Source organism: Onychostoma macrolepis, chromosome 19 (genome assembly GCF_012432095.1).
Source record: "Onychostoma macrolepis isolate SWU-2019 chromosome 19, ASM1243209v1, whole genome shotgun sequence".
NCBI classification, from domain to species: Eukaryota; Metazoa; Chordata; class Actinopteri; order Cypriniformes; family Cyprinidae; genus Onychostoma; species Onychostoma macrolepis.
The window spans coordinates 8,192,859-8,212,862 of NC_081173.1; the positions used below are offsets into that span (position 1 = coordinate 8,192,859).

General features: G+C 38.5%; 1 protein-coding gene across 4 annotated transcripts; it reads right to left on the minus strand.

The window, feature by feature from the left end:
• Positions 1 to 7,361: 7,361 nt before the first annotated feature.
• zbtb12.2 (zinc finger and BTB domain containing 12, tandem duplicate 2) lies at positions 7,362 to 19,918 on the minus strand. Of its 4 annotated transcripts, none has more exons than XM_058753085.1 (5): positions 19,837 to 19,918; positions 17,475 to 17,697; positions 13,873 to 14,064; positions 11,335 to 11,526; positions 7,362 to 10,639 (listed from the first exon to the last, which is right to left on the minus strand). In XM_058753085.1, exons 1-5 carry the CDS (start codon positions 19,842 to 19,844, stop codon positions 9,620 to 9,622), a joined length of 1,635 nt encoding a protein of 544 aa, XP_058609068.1. In that variant the 5' UTR covers positions 19,845 to 19,918; the 3' UTR covers positions 7,362 to 9,619. The 4 variants fall into 4 exon arrangements, with proteins under 4 accessions (XP_058609068.1, XP_058609067.1, XP_058609069.1 ...); XM_058753084.1 differs by having other exon boundaries at positions 7,363 to 10,639; positions 13,873 to 14,067; XM_058753086.1 differs by lacking the exon at positions 19,837 to 19,918 and adding an exon at positions 18,134 to 18,448 and having other exon boundaries at positions 7,363 to 10,639; positions 13,873 to 14,067.
• Positions 19,919 to 20,004: the final 86 nt, after the last annotated feature.

A 20,004-nucleotide genomic window follows, 5' to 3' on the forward strand; every position in this document is an offset into this window, starting at 1 on the left:
AAAGGACATTTGAAAGCACGTATTTCTGTACATTTCGAAATAAGGTGCATTAAAAGTCAATAAATCCTTGATTAATATGAATGTTTTAATTAAAAACGTATCCCCGCGTACTATTCAATGAAATTCTAGTGAATTTAATCTATTAAATAACAGCAGAGTGAGCGAGTTTTTGGATATGGTAAGATTAAACTTATTTTAGTGAACAAAGTACCACATTTCAGCTATCATTTTGTTAGGGTGGTTACACAAAATGTTATTTTATCCTTGCTTCTAGGAAATCCTCAATGTATATGCTTTCTAACAGCTTAATGTGGCCATAAACATTTAATTAACGTGGCTTTAAGCACTATGCATCATTACATTTTCACTTTAACCATGTAAAGCCGGTAAATGTGGTGTTTACATGTAATAATCGTAATATGAGTTTACCTTATGGTACAAACCCAGAGTATCAGTACAGTGTTGCCAATTTAGCAATTTTGTTGCTAAATTTAGCAACTTTTCAGACTACCCTAGCAACTTTTTCTTCCAAAAGCCCCTAGCAACAAATTCAGCCATTTTTAAATTTATTTGGCAACATTTGATAAGTGACTTAAATGATAAAAAGGAACATTTACCATTTAAATTACACAAAAAGAGAAAACCAAAGATGCCTAGTACACTGTAAAAAAAAAAAGAAAAAAAAGTTGAGCGAACTTAAAATTTTAAGGCAACCAGCTTCAGCAGATTTTTGAGTTTTCTCAACTTGTTGTTTTAAGTTTATACAACAAAAACTCAAAAATCTCCCACAAAAATAAATTGAGCAAACTCAAAAATCTGCTGAAGCTGGTTGCCTTAATTTTAAGTTGGCTCAACTTTTTTTTTTTTTTTACAGTGTAGTGCACACATCACGTGAATTAAGTTAGCTGCTATTTGCAATTGTTTAATTTAATATTAATAGTAAAAAATAATTCCGTAATTTAATAATTGTTCATTTATGATACACTTTGTTAGTAGCTTGTACTTGCAATTGTTCATCAGTTGGTACACTGTAAGTAAAATATATAGAAAAATGCAAAAGGTACTAGTAATTTTCCAGGACATTATCCGTTATCTGCTGTAACCTGAAAACACAAAATGCAATGCGTAATTAAAAATGCAGGTAAAAAAACCTGTGGAAAAATCAATACAGAGAATTCCTTCAACATAGTAGATTGTGCCCTATTTTACAGACTTTTCTTGGAGTGTAGCACACTAACTAATTACTAATACACTGCTTAAAACTATAACTGTCCAGAATGTGTAGTTTTACTTGTTTACTAGCTAATAAAAAAAAACTTAAATTGTAATCGTTCAAAAATGTGTAAGTTTTCAAAAATGTAATGTATTTAAAAACAGTTATTTACATTTTAATATTATATTACGCATTTATATTATTTTATGAAAAAAATCGAAATACACATATATAAAATGTATTTTTTGCTGAGATTTGATGCAGTGACAATTTTGCGTCGTGATTACATAATGACGTCATCGCGCAGTGATGTCACAACATCATTTAGCAACTTAGCAACAAATCAACCTTCCTTTATAGCAACTTCCCCTGAAAAATAGTTGGCAAGACTGTATCAGTAGGAAAGCGATTTAAAGGAGCATCTTCCATCCGAAGATGTTGCATTTCGGGGCAAAGCAAAAAAACATTGTCGAACAACAATGTAAAATGTGGGAAACTATTCATTGGTTATTCTACAATTAATTGAATTACAAATTCTACTACGAATGGAAAATACTGTAAATTGATAAACTGTTCGGCGTGATGACGTTGAATGTCTCCGACAGCGCCTGTAGTCCCATTTAGCAACTTGTTAGCAACCGTCTTTTTTAAGAAACATAACAGTTTAAAAAAAATCATGAGTGGGGTGTGACTGGTGTGTTTTATGTCGTAGAATAAAACGTGAAAGTATCTTGAGCCTGTGTGAACCACGGACCTTATTTAAGGGATTTAACCAAAATCCCATTCAAAAAACCCATTGACTCTGGGACGTTGGAACCGGAAGCGCTCAAATGCACTCGCTTCCGGGTTTTCGCCTACAAAGTGACATCATAGTTCCACCACTCTATTCCAAAAGGCTTTTTTGCGCCCTTGATGGGCACTTCGGGAAGGGTACGTTCCAAAGGAAAGTGAGCAACTGAATCTCTTCACGAAGGGCCCTTCCAGAAGTCCGTTAGCAACGGAAACATCGATGGTCACTGGAAGTGATTTCCGTTTGTAATCATGTGATCTGCAGTTAGGAGATCTTGCGATGTATTTTAAAGTAAAGTTGGTGTTGATTTCGACTTCACATACAATCGTAAGTAGAATAAGCTGATTAAATTTGTATTTATTTTAATGTAATTCAAAATATTTTTCATCAGAGATAGAAATATGATTTAAGATGGTAGTGTAAGCAAGTTTAGTTTGAAAAAGTGTAATAGTAAATGAGACACAATTAGACAATATTTGAATAAACTAATAATAATAAGAAATATTCATTTGCAACAATTGATGGAGCGCTGAAAGCTGGATGCACCGGGTGTGCCTCACACGTCCTGAAAAGTGAAGCTGCGGGCTCTTTGATCGTCTCCTGGTGGCTGGCTGCAGTACAGGTCATAAACCCCGCCCTCTCCATGTAAACGAATGGGACTTGAGTCAAAATAAAAAAATTAATTACACTTCCAATACAATTTTCCAAAATAAGGTTTTGGCCATTTAAGGTAGTTTTTATCATGCTGATATATGTTCAATTGTTCGTTTTTGTGATAAGTTTGATTTTAGCTAGTAATTTGATGCTATTAAAAAGGGGCGTGTCGTTATGGTTGATTGGGTCTGAGGGAGTTTGGGCGGGAGTTTGATTCCGCATTTTAATGCTTTAAAATGCATTGCTAGAGCTCCTAACTGACGATCACATTATCACAAACGGAAATCACTTCCGTGAAGTGACCATCGCATGTTCCCTTTGCTAGCGGACTTCTGGAAGGGCCCTTCGTGAAGGCATTCAGTTGCTCACTTTCATTTGGAACGTCCCTACAAATAGCGTCCCCTTCCCAAAGTGCCCTTGAAGGGCACAAAAAAGCCATTTGGAATTCGTCTAGTAATGCCCTACACCAGAGGTCCCCAACCTCCGGGTCGCCTTTGAAGGGAGTAGGGCATAGGGGTGCTCACTTCTGTTTGGAATTCGCCCCATCTATGGTGAAATATTGCCTTTTTCGACAAATTAAATACGGAAGAGATGTTGGAGGTTTTTACTAATTCCTGCTCCATTTCTATTGACTTTGTTGCTCCCCTTAAGCCAAGGAAAGTGAAGAGAAACAACACTTGGTTAAATGCTATCACCCGTGCTCAGACAGGAGTGTCGTAAGGTAGAGAGAAAATGGAAAAGGGACAAACTCCAAGTCTCATATCAGTGTCTAAGAGCATGCTTAGCTAGTTACCAAAAATCAGGCTAAGTCTGAATTCCTTTCTAAACTTATTACTGAAAATGTGAACCGGCTGAGGATGCTGTTTAAGACTTTTGATTTGGTACTAAATCCCGTACCTGCCCCATCTTTTGATCCATCTCGGGAGACCTGTGAGAACTTTTTAAAAGTTTTTGACAATAAAGTACTGGATATCAGAGCTTCTATTAAGCCATCAATATTTGATCCTCCATTGAGCTGTTCACCTACAGAGTTGTTAACCTGTTTTCACCCCATTTCCTCTGCACAGCTAGCTGGTATTGTTTCTAAGGTTAAATTGTCCACCTGTGAGTCTGATGTCATTCCAGCTCGTCTACTTAAGGAAGTGTTTGCAACCTTGAGTCCGGCTGTAACAGCTATCATTAATAACTCTTTGGAAAGTGGAGTTGTACCTGCTAGTTTTAAACATGCTATAGTTCATCCTCTGCTAAAGAAACCTCATCTTGACCATTCTATTTTCAGTAATTTCAGGCCTATTTCCAAATTACCTTTTATCTCAAAACTGTTAGAGAGAGTTGTCTACAGTCAGTTGAATTCCTACATTATTACGTCCAATGTTCTGGACACTTTCCAGTCGGGTTTTAGATCACTACACAGCACTGAAACTGCATTGTTAAAAGTCAGCAATGACCTTCTGCAAGTTCTTGACACTTTTGTTGGATCTTAGTGTGGCATCCGACACAATTGATCATAGTATTCTGTTACAGCGGCTGGAAAAGTTGGTGGGTATTCAGGGTGTCGCTCTGCAGTGGTTGGCCTCTTATCTTAAAGATAGAACCTTCTCAGTGAGTATTGAGAAGTTTTCTTCTTCATTGGCTCCTTTGTTATGTGGCGTGCCCCAAGGTTCCATCTTAGGCCCTCTTCTTTTTTCACTATACATGCTTCCTTTGGGTGCCATTTTTAAGAAATATAAGATCTCCTACCACTGTGCTGACGATACACAGTTTTATCTTCCAGCAAAAACTGATGGCGGTGGCTCTCTGGATGTGCTGTACGATTGTCTTGAGGAGATAAAAGGTTGGATGGCTGATAATTTTCTACAGTTAAATGAAAGTAAAAGTGAAATTTTGATTTTAGCTCACTCTAGAACTTCATCCGATTTTAATTTAGGGTCCCTTTCCGCTAGTGTTCAACCCTATGTAAGAAATCTTGGGGTTACATTTGATTCGTTTCTCAACTTCAATAAACAAATTAGTACAGTGGTAAAGGGCAGCTTTTTCCATCTTAGATCCATTGCTAAGTTGAAACAGTTGTTGCCTCATGAAGACTTGGAGACTGTAATACATGCTTTCATAACATCTCGCCTGGACTACTGTAATTCCCTTTATTGTGGACTGCCTCAAATGGCGATTTCTCGTTTACAAATTGTCCAGAATGCTGCAGCGAGGCTTCTTACTGGAACAAGAAAGAAGGATCACATTTCTCCAATCTAAGCATCTTTACATTGGCTTCCTGTAAAGTTCAGAATCGATTTAAAAATAGCTGTTTTTGTGTACAAGGCGTTAGCTGGCCTTGCACCAAAATATATCAGTGACCTTCTGATTGCTTACTCTCCTCAAAGAGCTCTTAGGTCCAGTAATCAGTTTCTCTTAATGGTCCCTCGTTGTCGCTGTAAGGGTGGCCGGGCTTTTTCAGCTACCGCCCCGAAACTTTGGAATAGTCTGCCTGTAAATGTGAGACTCGCTTCTTCACTAGCTAGTTTTAAGTCTGCTCTCAAATCTTATTTGTTCTCCTGGCTTTTGAATAATGCCTGCTTAAGGCTCTGTTGCCAATTTGGCTTAGATTCTGTTTTATGTTTTTAATTTTCATATGATGTTATATACTGTATTTACTGAATTGTATTTGTATCCGTTGTACAGCACTTTGGCGCAACTCTGTTGCTTTTAAACGTGCTATAGAAATAAACTTTGACTTGACTTGACTTTGAAATTACTGGGGGAATTCCAAGTGGAAGTGAGCATCCCTATGCCCTACTTTCTTCGAAAGTAGCCTACAAAGCTTTGAATTGCTTCGCAAAATGATTTGATGTTTCGAAGTGCTCGAAACACCACATAGTGATGCCAGCTGGTCAAAAGTGTGTAGATTCAACAAAAACTCAGGCTAAAACATGCATAAAAACTGCTTTTAAAAACCCCACTGCAAATGTTTTATTGAAAGTGTAATACATTAAATGCAATAAAAATAATAAAATACCATTAAGTATAAAGTCAATATAATATGTGGTTTTAAAAATATTTTATATTAATTTGCGGGGCTTGTTTTGTTCGTTTTATGGAGAGCTTGTATAAGAAACAATCATTTTAATTACACAAATGTATTGTTAAAAATGTCTACAAATGAAAGAAACGGATCCGATCAGGTAAAAACCATAGACAGTGGTTCGATCGCTGGGAGGCGATCTCAGTGAACTCGCTTGATTCATGGGTTCACAGAAATCATTGCCCCCCCAGTTGCAAACCATTGAAATTTCGTTTAGCTACTGAAATCACATGACTTTGGCAGTTGATACACTCTCCGAAAGTTGATTCACAAAATTTTCGAAGCTTCATGAAGCAGTGCTTCGAAAGCACCCAGCACTACCATAGATATATATACGTAGATTCCTCATTAGCTACTGTTTCTATGGGCCGCTATACTTAATCTTTGTGCCTGGAGCGGTCGAATGGGGCTTCAATATGATCACTTCCTACCTACGTGTCGGTATCCGCCATTTTGTCCGACAAACAAAGCAGACGGTAGAGTTAGCAGACATTGGTGGACTTGAATTTGTAAAATGGTGTGTATTTTCGTGGTTGAAACAACATACCTTCTGATGTTCATTAACGTTTATTTGGTTCTGCAGTAGTCCTGAAGAGGAATATACGGTCGGTTCACATGCTGCTTGAACTGAGGTGCTACATCAGTCAACCTGCTCTGTCTTGTCGCACGTTGTCAATGTCTCCTTTGCTCCACTATGTATTTTTCACTGCATAAGAACATATTACAATTCGGAGTAGAGGGAAAACTTAAGAATAATGTCACAGAGTTCATTTAAAAGAGCACAGGTCGCCTCTGTGTGTAGTTTAATAAGTGTAATATACAGCCAGTCGTTACCTCTGATTATCACAAAACAAACACAAGGTGATCAGGACCAAGATGTTGAGCTTTTTACACAGATTGTTAACGAATACGTCAAAATAAAAGATTGATTTGATTTTAAAGTGCCATATATTTTAACCTTTCCTGCATTTTATGCCAAGAAGAAAAACACTGAAATAATATTACTTTTTATTCTTACTGAAGCTCTTTGAGGTAATTTTCACAAATGGTAGACGTAAGATGGCGTCGATTGCATTTGAATGAAAATTAGTTTGAGTGAGTTTGCAGTGTTTCGAAACAGAAGTATCGCCAATTCAGTTACCCAGATGAGCACTGTACGATTTACAACATTTCCATAGGAATTAGGAAACTGACTTCTGTATGCTGTGATTGACCATTCAGGATCAAATACTGATTGGAATTAGGTAAGAGTCTTAAGCATTGAGGTTAAGACAGTAAATTCTCTTAACTTCGATGATTTTGTTTACAAATAACTATTAAATTAATATTCCTTTAAATGTTTTACTTCTTTGAATTGTGAAATTGACTGTGAATGGTGAAATTATATTTAATAGGTGCTGCAGAATAAAAGCATTCACCTGAAAGTAGCTGTTAAGATCAATGAATATATTACTGACTAGTGTTAGATACTGTAGTAGTCTATGTGAAAATGCAAAGTAAGAAATAAACATGGGATTTACAGGAATCTCACTTTATGCATCTACACTGAAAAATGTGCTTCATAAGGTAACATCAAAATTAATTGATTTTATTAAAGTTAGAAAACTTTAAACATCACTGAATTAACCTATACAGGATACAGTGAATAAATTAAATTTGAGGGTTAGATTAGACAGAAATGGCTCCCCAAGGTAACAACAGCATATATCTATATAGACTTTTTTTCCATCACCCATCCAGCCTGGCCCCCCATTTAGCATATGCTGCATCGGCCGCATACAAATTCAGAGGCATGCCCTTTTAAAACAGCAACATTATCAAATCTAACTAAAAAAATTCAAAGCAATTAAAGGAATTATTGTCGGGATCAAGTCATTTCTGTTAGGGCGTTACTTTTTTTGGATTACAGTGTCCTGACCATCCTGTTAGGTGTATTGCTTGACCAAATAGCTTTTTTTGTGTTTTCAGTTGCAATGTCCTGGCAATGTAATATTAATTCACAACAAAAAAAAAATTACAGTTGGGACAAAATCTTTTTAATACGGCTTTGTTGAATTAGTAACATACGGACACTAAAGTTGCACTACAACAAAAATGACAGACATGTTTTCTTACTTTCCTCATCACGCCACAGTACTAATTCATGAACATATTTTGTTTTGTTTGTATTAACATTTATCACTCTTAAAAGCCATAGATATGCTAGACCTTCACTTGGCATCCATTATTGTCTGCTCGCTTGTAGTAAAAGACTTAACCTGTAAAGAAAAACAGAAAACTGTAGTATTTGTGCTTTTATGTGGTATAAAGAGGGGAAATTCTGTCATCTTTACAAATGAAGATGTTTTGAAGAACGCTGAAGTTTAAACAACATCATTAACCGCTTTACCACTGTCAGGTTGAATGGTTCTAAGAACAGTAAGGAATGGTTACAGTTAGATTTCCACTTGAGCCGAACCGTGTTGGTAGAATGAGTGTAGTGACGTCACCACTCAGGATGGGTCACTTGTTTGTTGTCTGATTCTGGCTGCTAGATTCTCTCTGTAGCTGGCCAAGCACACTATTTGAGTGAAGTAAAAGGAAATATCTGATCATCCTCCATAGCACGGTCGCTATCTATCTCATACCACATGTAAACACTTGCATTACCAAGACAATGACTGACACATTTGCATTACGAGCTCTATTGTCAGGCCCACAGTGGAAAATGAAACCATACCAGCTGGGCCAGATCAGCATGGAATGAAATGGTTCGGCCCGACGGTAAAAAAGCTTATACTGACTTGAAAAATTCAGACAAAGACTTGTTTTGTGTTTCAGGTTTGAAATGACACGAGGGTGAGAAAATTAAGCCCGGTTCAGACTACACAATTGTTTTGACGGTTACGACAGTCACTGTGCCAGATTACACGATTTTGACTCCTAAAATCTTGTTGTGTCGTGAACAAGAAACATGTCAGACTACACATTTCTACCTGAACATTATTCGCTTGCCGTCTTTAACGACGTGCGTGCTGTCATCGATAGCGTGGGACTAGTCAGGTGGTGACATGAGCGTAAACAAACAATGGCTAGCAAACAGCATGTTCTGCCCTGTCTCGTCGTCAGAAAAGACCAAAAAGAAAGAAAACCTGACAGTGAACACAAATCTGGATTGCATGAAGAGGACTGCAAAGAGAACTGAGGTAAAATAGTCGCGGTAATCCCTCAAAAAAACATCATAAATGCAGGAGTATTATTGCCATAGCTCCACGAACATTTCCTCCATTGTAAAATTACACCTAGGAGGACTGATATCGTTCTCTCTTTTGCTTCGGCATGTTTGAAAGCATGTACGAAGGCGCTTCTGTGCTCCTATTGGCCTGTGTCATAGCTGTGACGGAACTTGTCGTGGACGACAGAAAAAATAAAAATAAAAAACAAACATGCTTGACTTTCTGTGTTGATGCCGTGAAGCGTCGCAGACATGGCATTGGTTGTCGTGCACTATGACACACTACATGAGATTGAATCTTGCGTCCCGACACCCATTGTCATATACGAATCCCCACGATACCCTAGGTCAAGCAAAACGTGCCAAAATCGGTCTAAAATTGTGTAGTCTGAATGGGGCTTTATATAATTTTCACTATTGGATGAACTGTTGCTATGAGAGAGTATGAAGTTATTCATTCTTTCCAGGCTCAAATGCTTTGGCAGTGTTCGGCCTGCACATTGACAATTCTGAATCATTTTGAAGCAACGATATGGTTATTACATACTGATTACAAAGACGTACATTTTAACCTAATGTGCACTGATAAATTGTGCACAATAAACCTAGAAATGTGTATTAAGAAAGTAAATAGGGTTAATTCTGATTTCATTGACACATTTTAAATGTGATCTAAACCCCGTCCCCAGCACCACCCTCATTGTTTCGCTGCATTTCCAGATAATTTTGGGCCGTGGTTCTCCCGTGTTGCTCCTTCAGGTGACGGCGTAGAGCAGGCTTGTGGGCAAAGCTGACATGGCAGTACGCGCACACATGCGGGCGCTCTCCACTGTGCAGGTTCATGTGGTCGCACAGTGTTGACTTCTGAGTGAAGGTCTTGTGGCACAGGGGGCAGCAGTGGAGCTTGGAAACTCCACGGTGGACGATCATGTGGCGATTGAGGTTACTGGAGTGGCTAAAGTGCTTCCCGCAGCATGGACACACGTACAGCCGGTGTGTTGACAGGGAATGCATGGCTAAATCCTGCGTTGAGGAAAACGCTAGTCCGCACTGCTCGCACACCACTGGTCCCGCTACACAGGACGTGGATCCCACCACTGCCACAGACTCGTCAGCAGCTCCGTGTTCATTTGTATGTGTCCCGACTCCCATTCCCTCTTCCCCGCTGGAAGCTTCCACACCAAAGTGTGCAGGACCTCCATCAGGGCCAATCTCTTCTCCTTGTCCCTCTCCAGGCCTGTACTCAATGCGGATGGTACCATCTGCGAGATGCTGATTAGACAGGTAATCAGCCCCAAAGTCTGCTCCAAAATTGCCCATGATCTCATCAGGGGTTGGGAACCGCCAAGCTTCCTGGTAGTTACCCAAGAGCTTGCGATCCTTGAAAGTGTATCGCTTCCTGTGTTTAAAGCCTCTTCCTCTGCCTCCCCTGTGCTCTCCGTGCCGTCGTCTCCACATGCGACCCGCCCCTCTGATGCCGTTGCCTTTGGCTCGCCCTTCCATATTGGGCTCCTCTATATCTGCGTCCAGCTGACCGTGGTCATCCAACACAACAACAGCTTCTCTGTCTTCCTCCTCAGCACCAGAGGTCTTCTCTGGGTCCTGATGTTCATCGTTGATCTGCACCTGAAAGACATCACTCTCAGGCCCGTCCTCTCCCTCGAAATGACCAGATGCATCTGATCCTTTAATCTGTTATGGTGAAAACATAAATTAGTAAACCACAACTGAGCAAATGACCAAAATAAGTGCTGATATGACCCTCTTTGATTTAGGACTGCCAGCAACCATGTTTGATTTTGCTGGCAAATATCGCAATATTTTTAATGCAGTTTGCATTTAGCCATTAAATTTCCAGAAGACAATTTTACAAATTTTCAGACCCTTCTCCCTGGTCTCAAAACCTGCAATTATTAGCAATGTGAAATATTTTAATAGTGTCCTTTTATAAACTTCAGTTTAGTGGTCAAGGCCGATATATCGGCCGATATTTGGCATTTTTCAAATATCGGCATCGACCGATGCATTCAGACTTTTATTTTAACGGCGCGGCGGACTTTTATTTTGACGGCACTGAGAACGGCAGTGCCTGAGCACACAGTGCTCACATTCTCCCGTCTTTTTCACCGTCGTCTTTAACAGTTCTTCTGTCTAATATGGATAGAAGTCTAATAATCAGATAGAACTGTTAAACAAAGGGATTAAAATGTATACAAAATTATTATAAAGATTGCTTTTATATTATTAATAACAATCAAAAAACCAATATCGGTCAACCACTTCTTCAGTTGCAAAAACAGATAGCTTGAGAGTTTGAATGCTAATAATCATTAAAGTTACATCTTTTGTCACTGTTAGCATATGCGGCAAATCCAACAGATATTTACACGGTGTATGGTCAAATCGCTGTCTTCTTTGTGAGGGATGTTGGAGAGTTCGGCATCGGCAGCCTGGAGCTCCTTTCCTGAACTGTGAGGATGCAGTGACGCGGTATCAGAAGGGGAAGAAATGGATCCCAATGAATGGGTACTTCCACTGACAATCACTGGCATAGACTGAGGGTCTTCTGATTTCACAGTCTAAATAATTAATGGGAGAAACAGAGAGGAGGACAAACATAAGTAAGATTTGTACGGTTAAACTAATTTTTTTGCATTATACTACTTTTTATAGGCACAGTTCAAAAATAAATATTCTGTCATCATCTATGCGCATGTTAAGTTGCTTTTTTGTTTACCAAAATGAATTAAACAATCAGCACAGGCTGTCAAGCCCCAAAAATACCAAAAGAGCCATTAGTCACAAAACAATATTATGGCTTAAGATAATTTGGAATGCAAATCTCTGATCACATGGCCCCTTTTATGGTGTTTTACAGTGTTGTCTACTAGTCTTTTTTTGGAGCATGAAACTATGCTTTGCTAAGATTTTGAGAAGCATCTCAGGTGAAAAACAAGTACACTTCCATAATATACTTAAAGTGCTCTATTTTCGCGAACTAATTTTGTACTTTATATACTAAAAATGATCCTGTAGTACTTCTTAAGGTCAACTTTAGACAGATTTGTGAACAATATTTGAGAGAAATAGGCCTTTTGTGTACATAGAAAAAGTCTTAGATCTTTGAGTTCAGCTCATGAAAAATGGGGGCAAAAACAAAAGTGTTGCGTTTATAATTTTGTTCAGTATATATACAGTTGTGATATAGATGATAGAATGGGATAGAATAGAATAGAAGGAGATGCAGGGATGTCCTAGGATGGAGGTGGTAGCAAATAAATAAGGTTAGTGCACATTGTTCATATGAATATGCATTTAACTGTTCATAAGTTGGATTGCCTGGGGGAAGAAACTGTTCTTGTGCCTGGCTGTCCTGGTAATTGGGGCTCTGTAGCGCCAGCCAGATGGCAAAAGTTCAAAAAGGGCATATTCACAGAGCATATTCTGTGCAATGAAGCCCACCGCGTTTGTCTCTAGCGCACACACGGGCGGGAAAAAGCCAAGCTCAAATTTTAAAGTTGAGAGTGCATTTTTAATACTCTTATGACTAGCGCATATGTAAATGACGTCCGCATCGCAATGCATCGATTAATTTCGACACCCCTAAAAGTCACATAACTTTTGAAAGCTCATGTGGGATTTTTTCGCAAAATGTATTTCCATCTCCCATTATTCTCATTAACCCTTTTTTGCACAAGTCAAAAACCACCTCAAGCGAGCATAAGAACTTTTTTGCGAATTAAGGGATTTCTTTTTGGAAATTTGGCATTTCCATCACTGGTTTCTGATGTGATACTTCAAAATGCGCATAAAAAGAGGGTGATGGAAACAGCTAATGAGGCACAAAGTTGCTTTCCCAGACCTTCACCCCTCCGTGCTCATCTTTGGTGGAATGAGCTGTCAACCTCCACCCAAACTACTGAGATCAGGGGTGGACAGATTTGGTCCCCCACAGTCCTGCAATGTTTTGCTCCAACCCTAATCAAACACACCTGAACAAGGTAATCAGGGTCAAAGGGTTACAAAGGCTGCGGGTGCATCTCAATCAGCTCCCTTGTTCAGTAGTCAGGGCACTGATCAGGGAGTTGGCCATTTTAAGGGCCGTCTCAATCGCGAAATCCTTTCAGTTCCCTGGAACTTTCGCTCCCTGAAAAATCCCACAATGCACCGCAAAAACTAGAGAGCATTGGCGCTCACTATGCTCCCTTACTGAAATAACGTCACATTTCTGAAGCGTAAAACATAAACCACACGAGCCAACTCGATAAATATAATGACACGCGATAGAAGATTTGAAAAGACAAACTGTTTTTTTTTGTGTATATTTCAACAGAACACACGTCGCTAGACAGGTGATGAACACATTTATAATTAAAATTCAGCTGAAATGTTGTAAGAACATGTAACAGAACGATGTGTTTAAAGAGAATAAAAAATAATATCAAAAAGAGATCGGTCCTGTCTGTTGTTTATTAATTCAAGCAGTGATGTTCTACTATGCTGTCTGTTGACGCTGTAATGTACTTAGTCATGTCGCTGGAATTCGAGTGATCACTGTCCCAACGTGCAGTGAGTCAGGGAACTGACCAGTGAACGAATTTGTGTACACAATCTACTGATTCTCAATCTCGGGAATATCTCAATTGAGATGCACCCTGCGTTCCACTTAGCTTTTAGATACACACTTGCGAACTTCCCCAAACACTTCCCCTCGGGGGAATCCCCACCACTATTTTGATCACTTTCCATTTCATGAAGTGGACGAGGGAAGTTTATATGAACAGGCTCTTGACCCCTCAGCTTTGACCGAGGGAGCTAGTCTACTTCATTTGTACATTTCAGGCAGCTCCACAGACCACAATGCAACATGATTGTGACATCACTGCACATTATGTTTGACAAGTGTTTGAGGTTGGGATACTCACAATGGGGCTGCGACTCCGGGGCTGCATGTACTGGCTCAGGGCTCCTCTGCATTTCTCCACCACATGCTCCATCTGCAGGTAGCTGGCTGCAGTCAGGTAGTTCACAATCTCTTTGGCACTGAACTGCAGCATCCCTGTGTAACAGGACTGGAGGAGCTCACATACCACCGCTGAGCTGTGCAACATTGACACCTGCTGGATAGACAAAGTATTTGTTGACAATCAAACAAATGATTTTCAAAATTAAAATTGCAGTGAAATGGAAGTAGCAACAGATCTTCCGTGTTGTGACGTATATCCGAGCAGAACTGATTATTGAAGAAACAAGAAAAACGTAGGGTGGGGCCTTGGCTTTATACACTGATTGGATGGAGGCAGATCTAAATATGAGCTTTCAATGATGGTAATAAAGGGCAGAGTTTAAGTAAACAAAATGATTGGAGAAGTCCGACATGTGTCACCAGAGAGAAGTCTGTTGTTTCACAGAAAGACAGTTACATTTTGATTCAAAATGACAAGGTTAAAAAAAATTAAACTTCTACATGGATGAATCATTCACAATAAGGTCAATAACATGCATTTAGAGAAGGAATTGGGTGAAGTTTCATTTTATGCAGACTTGAAATTCTGCACCACTAGCAACACCAACTGGAACTGCATAAATGATGATTGATTGATTGATTGATTTCAAACAAGTTTCCTGAACACTCCGGGACTCTCCATAGGTGTAATGGTTTTTATACTGACCGAGCCAGTAACTGATTACATGTAATCTGGATTATGTAATCAGATTCCAAAAATTAAGTACTTGTAATTAGATTAAATTACATTTTAAAATACTTATAATCAGACTACAGTTACTTTTTTATGGATTACACAGTTACATATTTACACAATAGTAACAATAATATTTTTCATATTTTATTGATTCTCCCTAATTTCTCTTTTTCCATCTTTTAAATGTTCCTTTCTAAAATACCCTACAAGCTTATATACACTCAGAAAGTCTTCCAGTTTTGTGGACATTCACACAGAGATCAGTTATTAGTCAGGTGGCTGCACAGCATTTGACCATTGTTTTCAGAAAAATCATTTCAGGTTTAAGAAGTGTTTCAACAATTGCATCAACTACTGATAAACACATTCATTTTTATTTGAATTACCAATCAGTTGGTTATTTTACCATGCATTACCTTGGAAGGCGCTTGTCATTCAAACACATTAAAATGCACAAATTCACCAACTTTTGGCAGCTGATCCTCTTTCCCTGAATATATTTTTATTTGAAGTACCCTAAGATTTTAAAATAAATATTTTAATAATTAAGTATTACATTTGCATGTTCACAGTTCTCAGATGTTGGTTTATGGTCATATGACATGCAGGTAAACAAATAAAATATTAAGTTTTTTCAGTAAGTTTTCATTTTGATTGATTTTGAAATTATTTGCTTTAATTTAACATTTTCTACACAGCTCTGCGAGCCAATGATATTCTCTATCCCCCTAACCCCACCACAAAACATAACCCTGACAAAAAAAGAAGAAAAAAAAGTTTAATATGTTTTTAAGTCATTTGGTTTACAAGGACACAGAAAGTTTACATTATAATTCATGTCATTATACAGGTGCATCTCAATAAATTAGAATGTCATGGAAAAGTTCATTTATTTCAGTAATTCAACTCAAATTGTGAAACTCGTGTATTAAATAAATTCAATGCACACAGACTGAAGTAGTTTAAGTCTATGGTTCTTTTAATTGTGATGATTTTGGCTCACATTTAACACAAACCCACCAATTCACTATCTCAACAAATTAGAATATGGTGACATGCCAATCAGCTAATCAACTCAAAACACCTGCAAAGGTTTCCTGAGCCTTCAAAATGGTCTCTCAGTTTGGTTCACTAGGCTACACAATCATGGGGAAGACTGCTGATCTGACAGTTGTCCAGAAGACAATCATTGACACCCTTCACAAGGAGGGTAAGCCACAAACATTCATTGCCAAAGAAGCTCGCTGTTCACAGAGTGCTGTATCCAAGCATGTTAACAGAAAGTTGAGTGGAAGGAAAAAGTGTGGAAGAAAAAGATGCACAACCAACCGAGAGAAACGCAGCCTTATGAGGATTGTCAAGCAAAATCGATTCAAGAATTTGGGTGAACTTCACAAGGAATGGACTGAGGCTGGGGTCAAGGCATCAAGAGCCACCACACACAGACGTGTCAAGGAATTTGGCTACAGTTGTCGTATCCTCTTGTTAAGCCACTCCTGAACCACAGACAACGTCAGGCGTCTTACCTGGGCTAAGGAGAAGAAGAACTGGACTGTTGCCCAGTGGTCCAAAGTCCTCTTTTCAGATGAGAGCAAGTTTTTTTATTTCATTTGGAAATCAAGGTCCTAGAGTCTGGAGGAAGGGTGGAGAAGCTCATAGCCCAAGTTGCTTGAAGTCCAGTGTTAAGTTTCCACAGTCTGTGATGATTTGGGATGCAATGTCATCTGCTGGTGTTGGTCCATTGTGTTTTTGAAACCAAAGTCACTGCACCGTTTACCAAGACATTTTGAGCACTTCATGCTTCCTTCTGCTGACCAGCTTTTTGAAGATGCTGATTTCATTTTCCAGCAGGATTTGGCACCTGCCCACACTGCCAAAAGCACCAAAAGTTGGTTAAATGACCATGGTGTTGGTGTGCTTGACTGGCCAGCAAACTCACCAGACCTGAACCCCAGAGAGAATCTATGGAGTATTGTCAAGAGGAAAATGAGAAACAAGAGACCAAAAAATGCAGATGGGCTGAAGGCCACTGTCAAAGAAACCTGGGCTTCTATACCACCTCAGCAGTGCCACAAACTGATCACCTCCATGCCACGAATTGAGGCAGTAATTAAAGCAAAAGGAGCCCCTACCAAGTATTGAGTACATATACAGTAAATGAACATACTTTCCAGAAGGCCAACAATTCACTTATGAAGTATTCTAATTTGTTGAGATAGTGAATTGGTGGTTTTTTGTTAAATGTGAGCCAAAATCATCACAATTAAAAGAACCAAAGACTTAAACTACTTCAGTCTGTGTGCATTGAATTTATTTAATACACGAGTTTCACAATTTGAGTTAATAAATTAACTTTTCCACGACATTCTAATTTATTGAGATGGATTTCTATACACCTTAAAGAAATAAATAGCAGCGAAATACTGAAACAAAGGTCTTTCTGGACATTTTATATTCAGAAATGTGAGTGTCTTTGAAAGGACCGGTGGAGGGAAAGAATGGAATTCCAGACTTGCTTGGAATGCACAACTACACTGAACAAATAAGCTGCCTTACTTTCTCAATTTATGCAGGTCTAGGTCTAGTTTATGAACCACTACAGTTTATTATTTTTACAAATTTTAGGAGGTAATAATCTGAAATCACTGACACAAATAAGAGCAAATGTGAAGTTTAATGTTATATCTTCAGGGGTGTTTGTGACACTATTTATTAGAGCTCATCCACTAATACAGATCAATGTAACACTAACGACACAGAAGGTCAAATGGGTTGCTTCTGATGTTGTTGTAACAGTCACACTGATGGCATGAGAAGCCCCTCACCTGTAGCTCTGATGAGGGGTTCAGAAGAAACTGGTCCCTGAGAAATGCAGAGCAAGCAGCCAGTACGACCTTGTGACCCCTGAACATGCGCCTGCCTCCCGCCACAATGGTAACATCACAGAAGTGCTGCTGTGTCCGCAGGAAGTTCATGTTACTCAGGGCGGTGTCTCCATGCCCAGGCAAACGGAAACTCACCATATTCACATCCATGTTTTTACTACAGCTAAAACAAACAAAAAAACCAAAAACATACAAAAACACCCAATTATTTTATATACAAACAACTGATATCTACACTTAAAAATATAATGGCATTTGTTACTCTTCATAATTTAAAGAATTTCTGAACAGTAAAAAGCTTTGAATATTTTAATTAATTTATTTATGGAAATTACATATTAACATTAAAAAAAAAAACAGACAATATGTCCATGAATATTCTAATAACGCCATAAATTCACATTTATAAGAAATAAGAGGCACAGCTGTCCATTATATGAGTTCTGTATGATCATTGTTACATGCATGTTTACATCGGTGTTAAGCTAAAGTAACGTTAGCTCACACTGTAGCGTCTTTTGTTTCAGACAGACTGTTTAACACACTACCCTCAATACAATACAAACACTTCACTGATCTGATAAACAACACGAACTTACTTGAGTGATTTAGTGAGGAGAAATCAATAATCCTAAAAAAACACACACGAACTTATCACATTTATGATGTCTAGAGATCAATCCAGCTCCATCCACAACCCTGGACGAGCGAAAACACCAAACTAAAACACTCGCACTGATCTCGTTTACAGAAGTCTGTTGTCTTTATGCGTCTGATTTCGGTCATTCCTACTACATATTTTCTGTAAGTTAGTGCTCCGTGTGTTTTAAAACAATTACAGCTAAAATTCGTAGAATGAAATGAAGTAAGAAAAGTTAAAAGGAAATTTCGAATCCGAAAGACGGATTTCAAAATAAAAGTCCCGTCTAGACAACATCTACACAGTTCTCAAGAGCCAGTCGCCTGTTTGTTTACTCTACAACGCGCTTGCGTATAAACACGGTTATTTAAAAAACATTTAAATGATGCGGACTGATGCTACTACAAAAGCATATACCATCGATTAAATGATTAGCCCACATTAGGTTGTCCTGAAAACCAGTAATGGAGAAAATTACTGTTCGTTTGTATTTAATTCCTTAGTTTGAACATTTATAGATTTTGTAATTTTAAATTTATATCGTCTGTGAATCTAAAAGTCTTTAGAGTGTCAAAAAGCCTAATTTTTTTTTTTGCTTGCATGATCATTTGTATCCAGCAGATAACCACGTGGTGGCACTGTGAATTCAGAATGGCAATAAAATAAATAATTTGCAAACGGATACCGAGACATCCCTGCTGAAAAAAAAATTAAACAATAGAACCCTGCCCAAAACACAATAGAAAATGTATTGGGAATTGTATTGGTTTTAATGGAAACTATAATGGTGTCTACTGGTAGGCTATGCGATGGATGTTAAATCCTATTGGAAAAATGCCCAAAACACACTACAAAAAGAATTTTGTAATGGTTTTACTGGAAAAAGCTAATGGTTTATAATGGTATTTTAATGGAAACCATTGGAATTTCTGTTATGGTTTCTCTTGTTTTGTTTTTAGCAGGGATGAAAAAGGCCTGGAATCTCACAACATGTTAATATAATAGTTAATATCATTGATTACATTTATGTTATTACATGGCATAACACTGTTTGATTGAAGACTAGACATAAACCGATCAGCCACAACATTAAACCCTGCCTAATATTTTGTAGGTTCCTCTCACACGCAGCCAAAACAGCATTGAGGCATGCACTCCACAAGAGCTCTGAACATGTACTGTGGTCTCTGGCACTAAGACATTAGCAGAATATCCTACAAGTTATGAGGTGGGATTGGATTCCTATAGATGCTCAATCGAATTGAGATCTGGGACATATGGAGGCCAAAGAAACACCTTCAACTCTGTCGCGTTCCTCAAAACATTCCTGAATAATTTTTGCAGTGTGGCAGGTGCATTATCCACTGCCATCAGTGAACAAACATTATTGCCATGAAGAGATCTATGTGGTCTGTAATGATCATTAGGTAGGGGTACATGTCAAAGTAACATCCACATGTATGCAGGACCCAAGGTTTCCCAGCAGAACATTGCACACACATCCGCTGGCCTGCCTTCTTCCCATAGTGCATCCTGCCGCCATCATTTTCCCATGTAAACAACACACATGCACCTGGCCATCCACCTGATCTAAAAGAAAATGTGACTTATCAGACCAGGTAACCTTCTTCCATTTCTCCAAGGTCCAGTTCAGACACTCACATGCCCATTGTAGCCACTTTCAGTGATGGACAGGGGTCAAGTTGTCCTTCTTTGCACCACTTTTGGTAGGTACTAATCAAAATGGCAAGTCTTGTAAATCATCACATCCCCACAAGACGTGCCATTTTGGAGATGCTCTGACAGGTGTAACAATATAATCAATGCTAA

Coding starts and splice junctions, on each gene's coding strand:
- zbtb12.2 (XM_058753084.1), bottom strand. Junction 11,527..13,872: donor CCCGGAGTCGCAGCCCCATT/GTGAGTATCCCA, acceptor TTAATTATTTAG/ACTGTGAAATCAGAAGACCC. Junction 10,640..11,334: donor GCGATTTGACCATACACCGT/GTAAATATCTGT, acceptor TCACCATAACAG/ATTAAAGGATCAGATGCATC.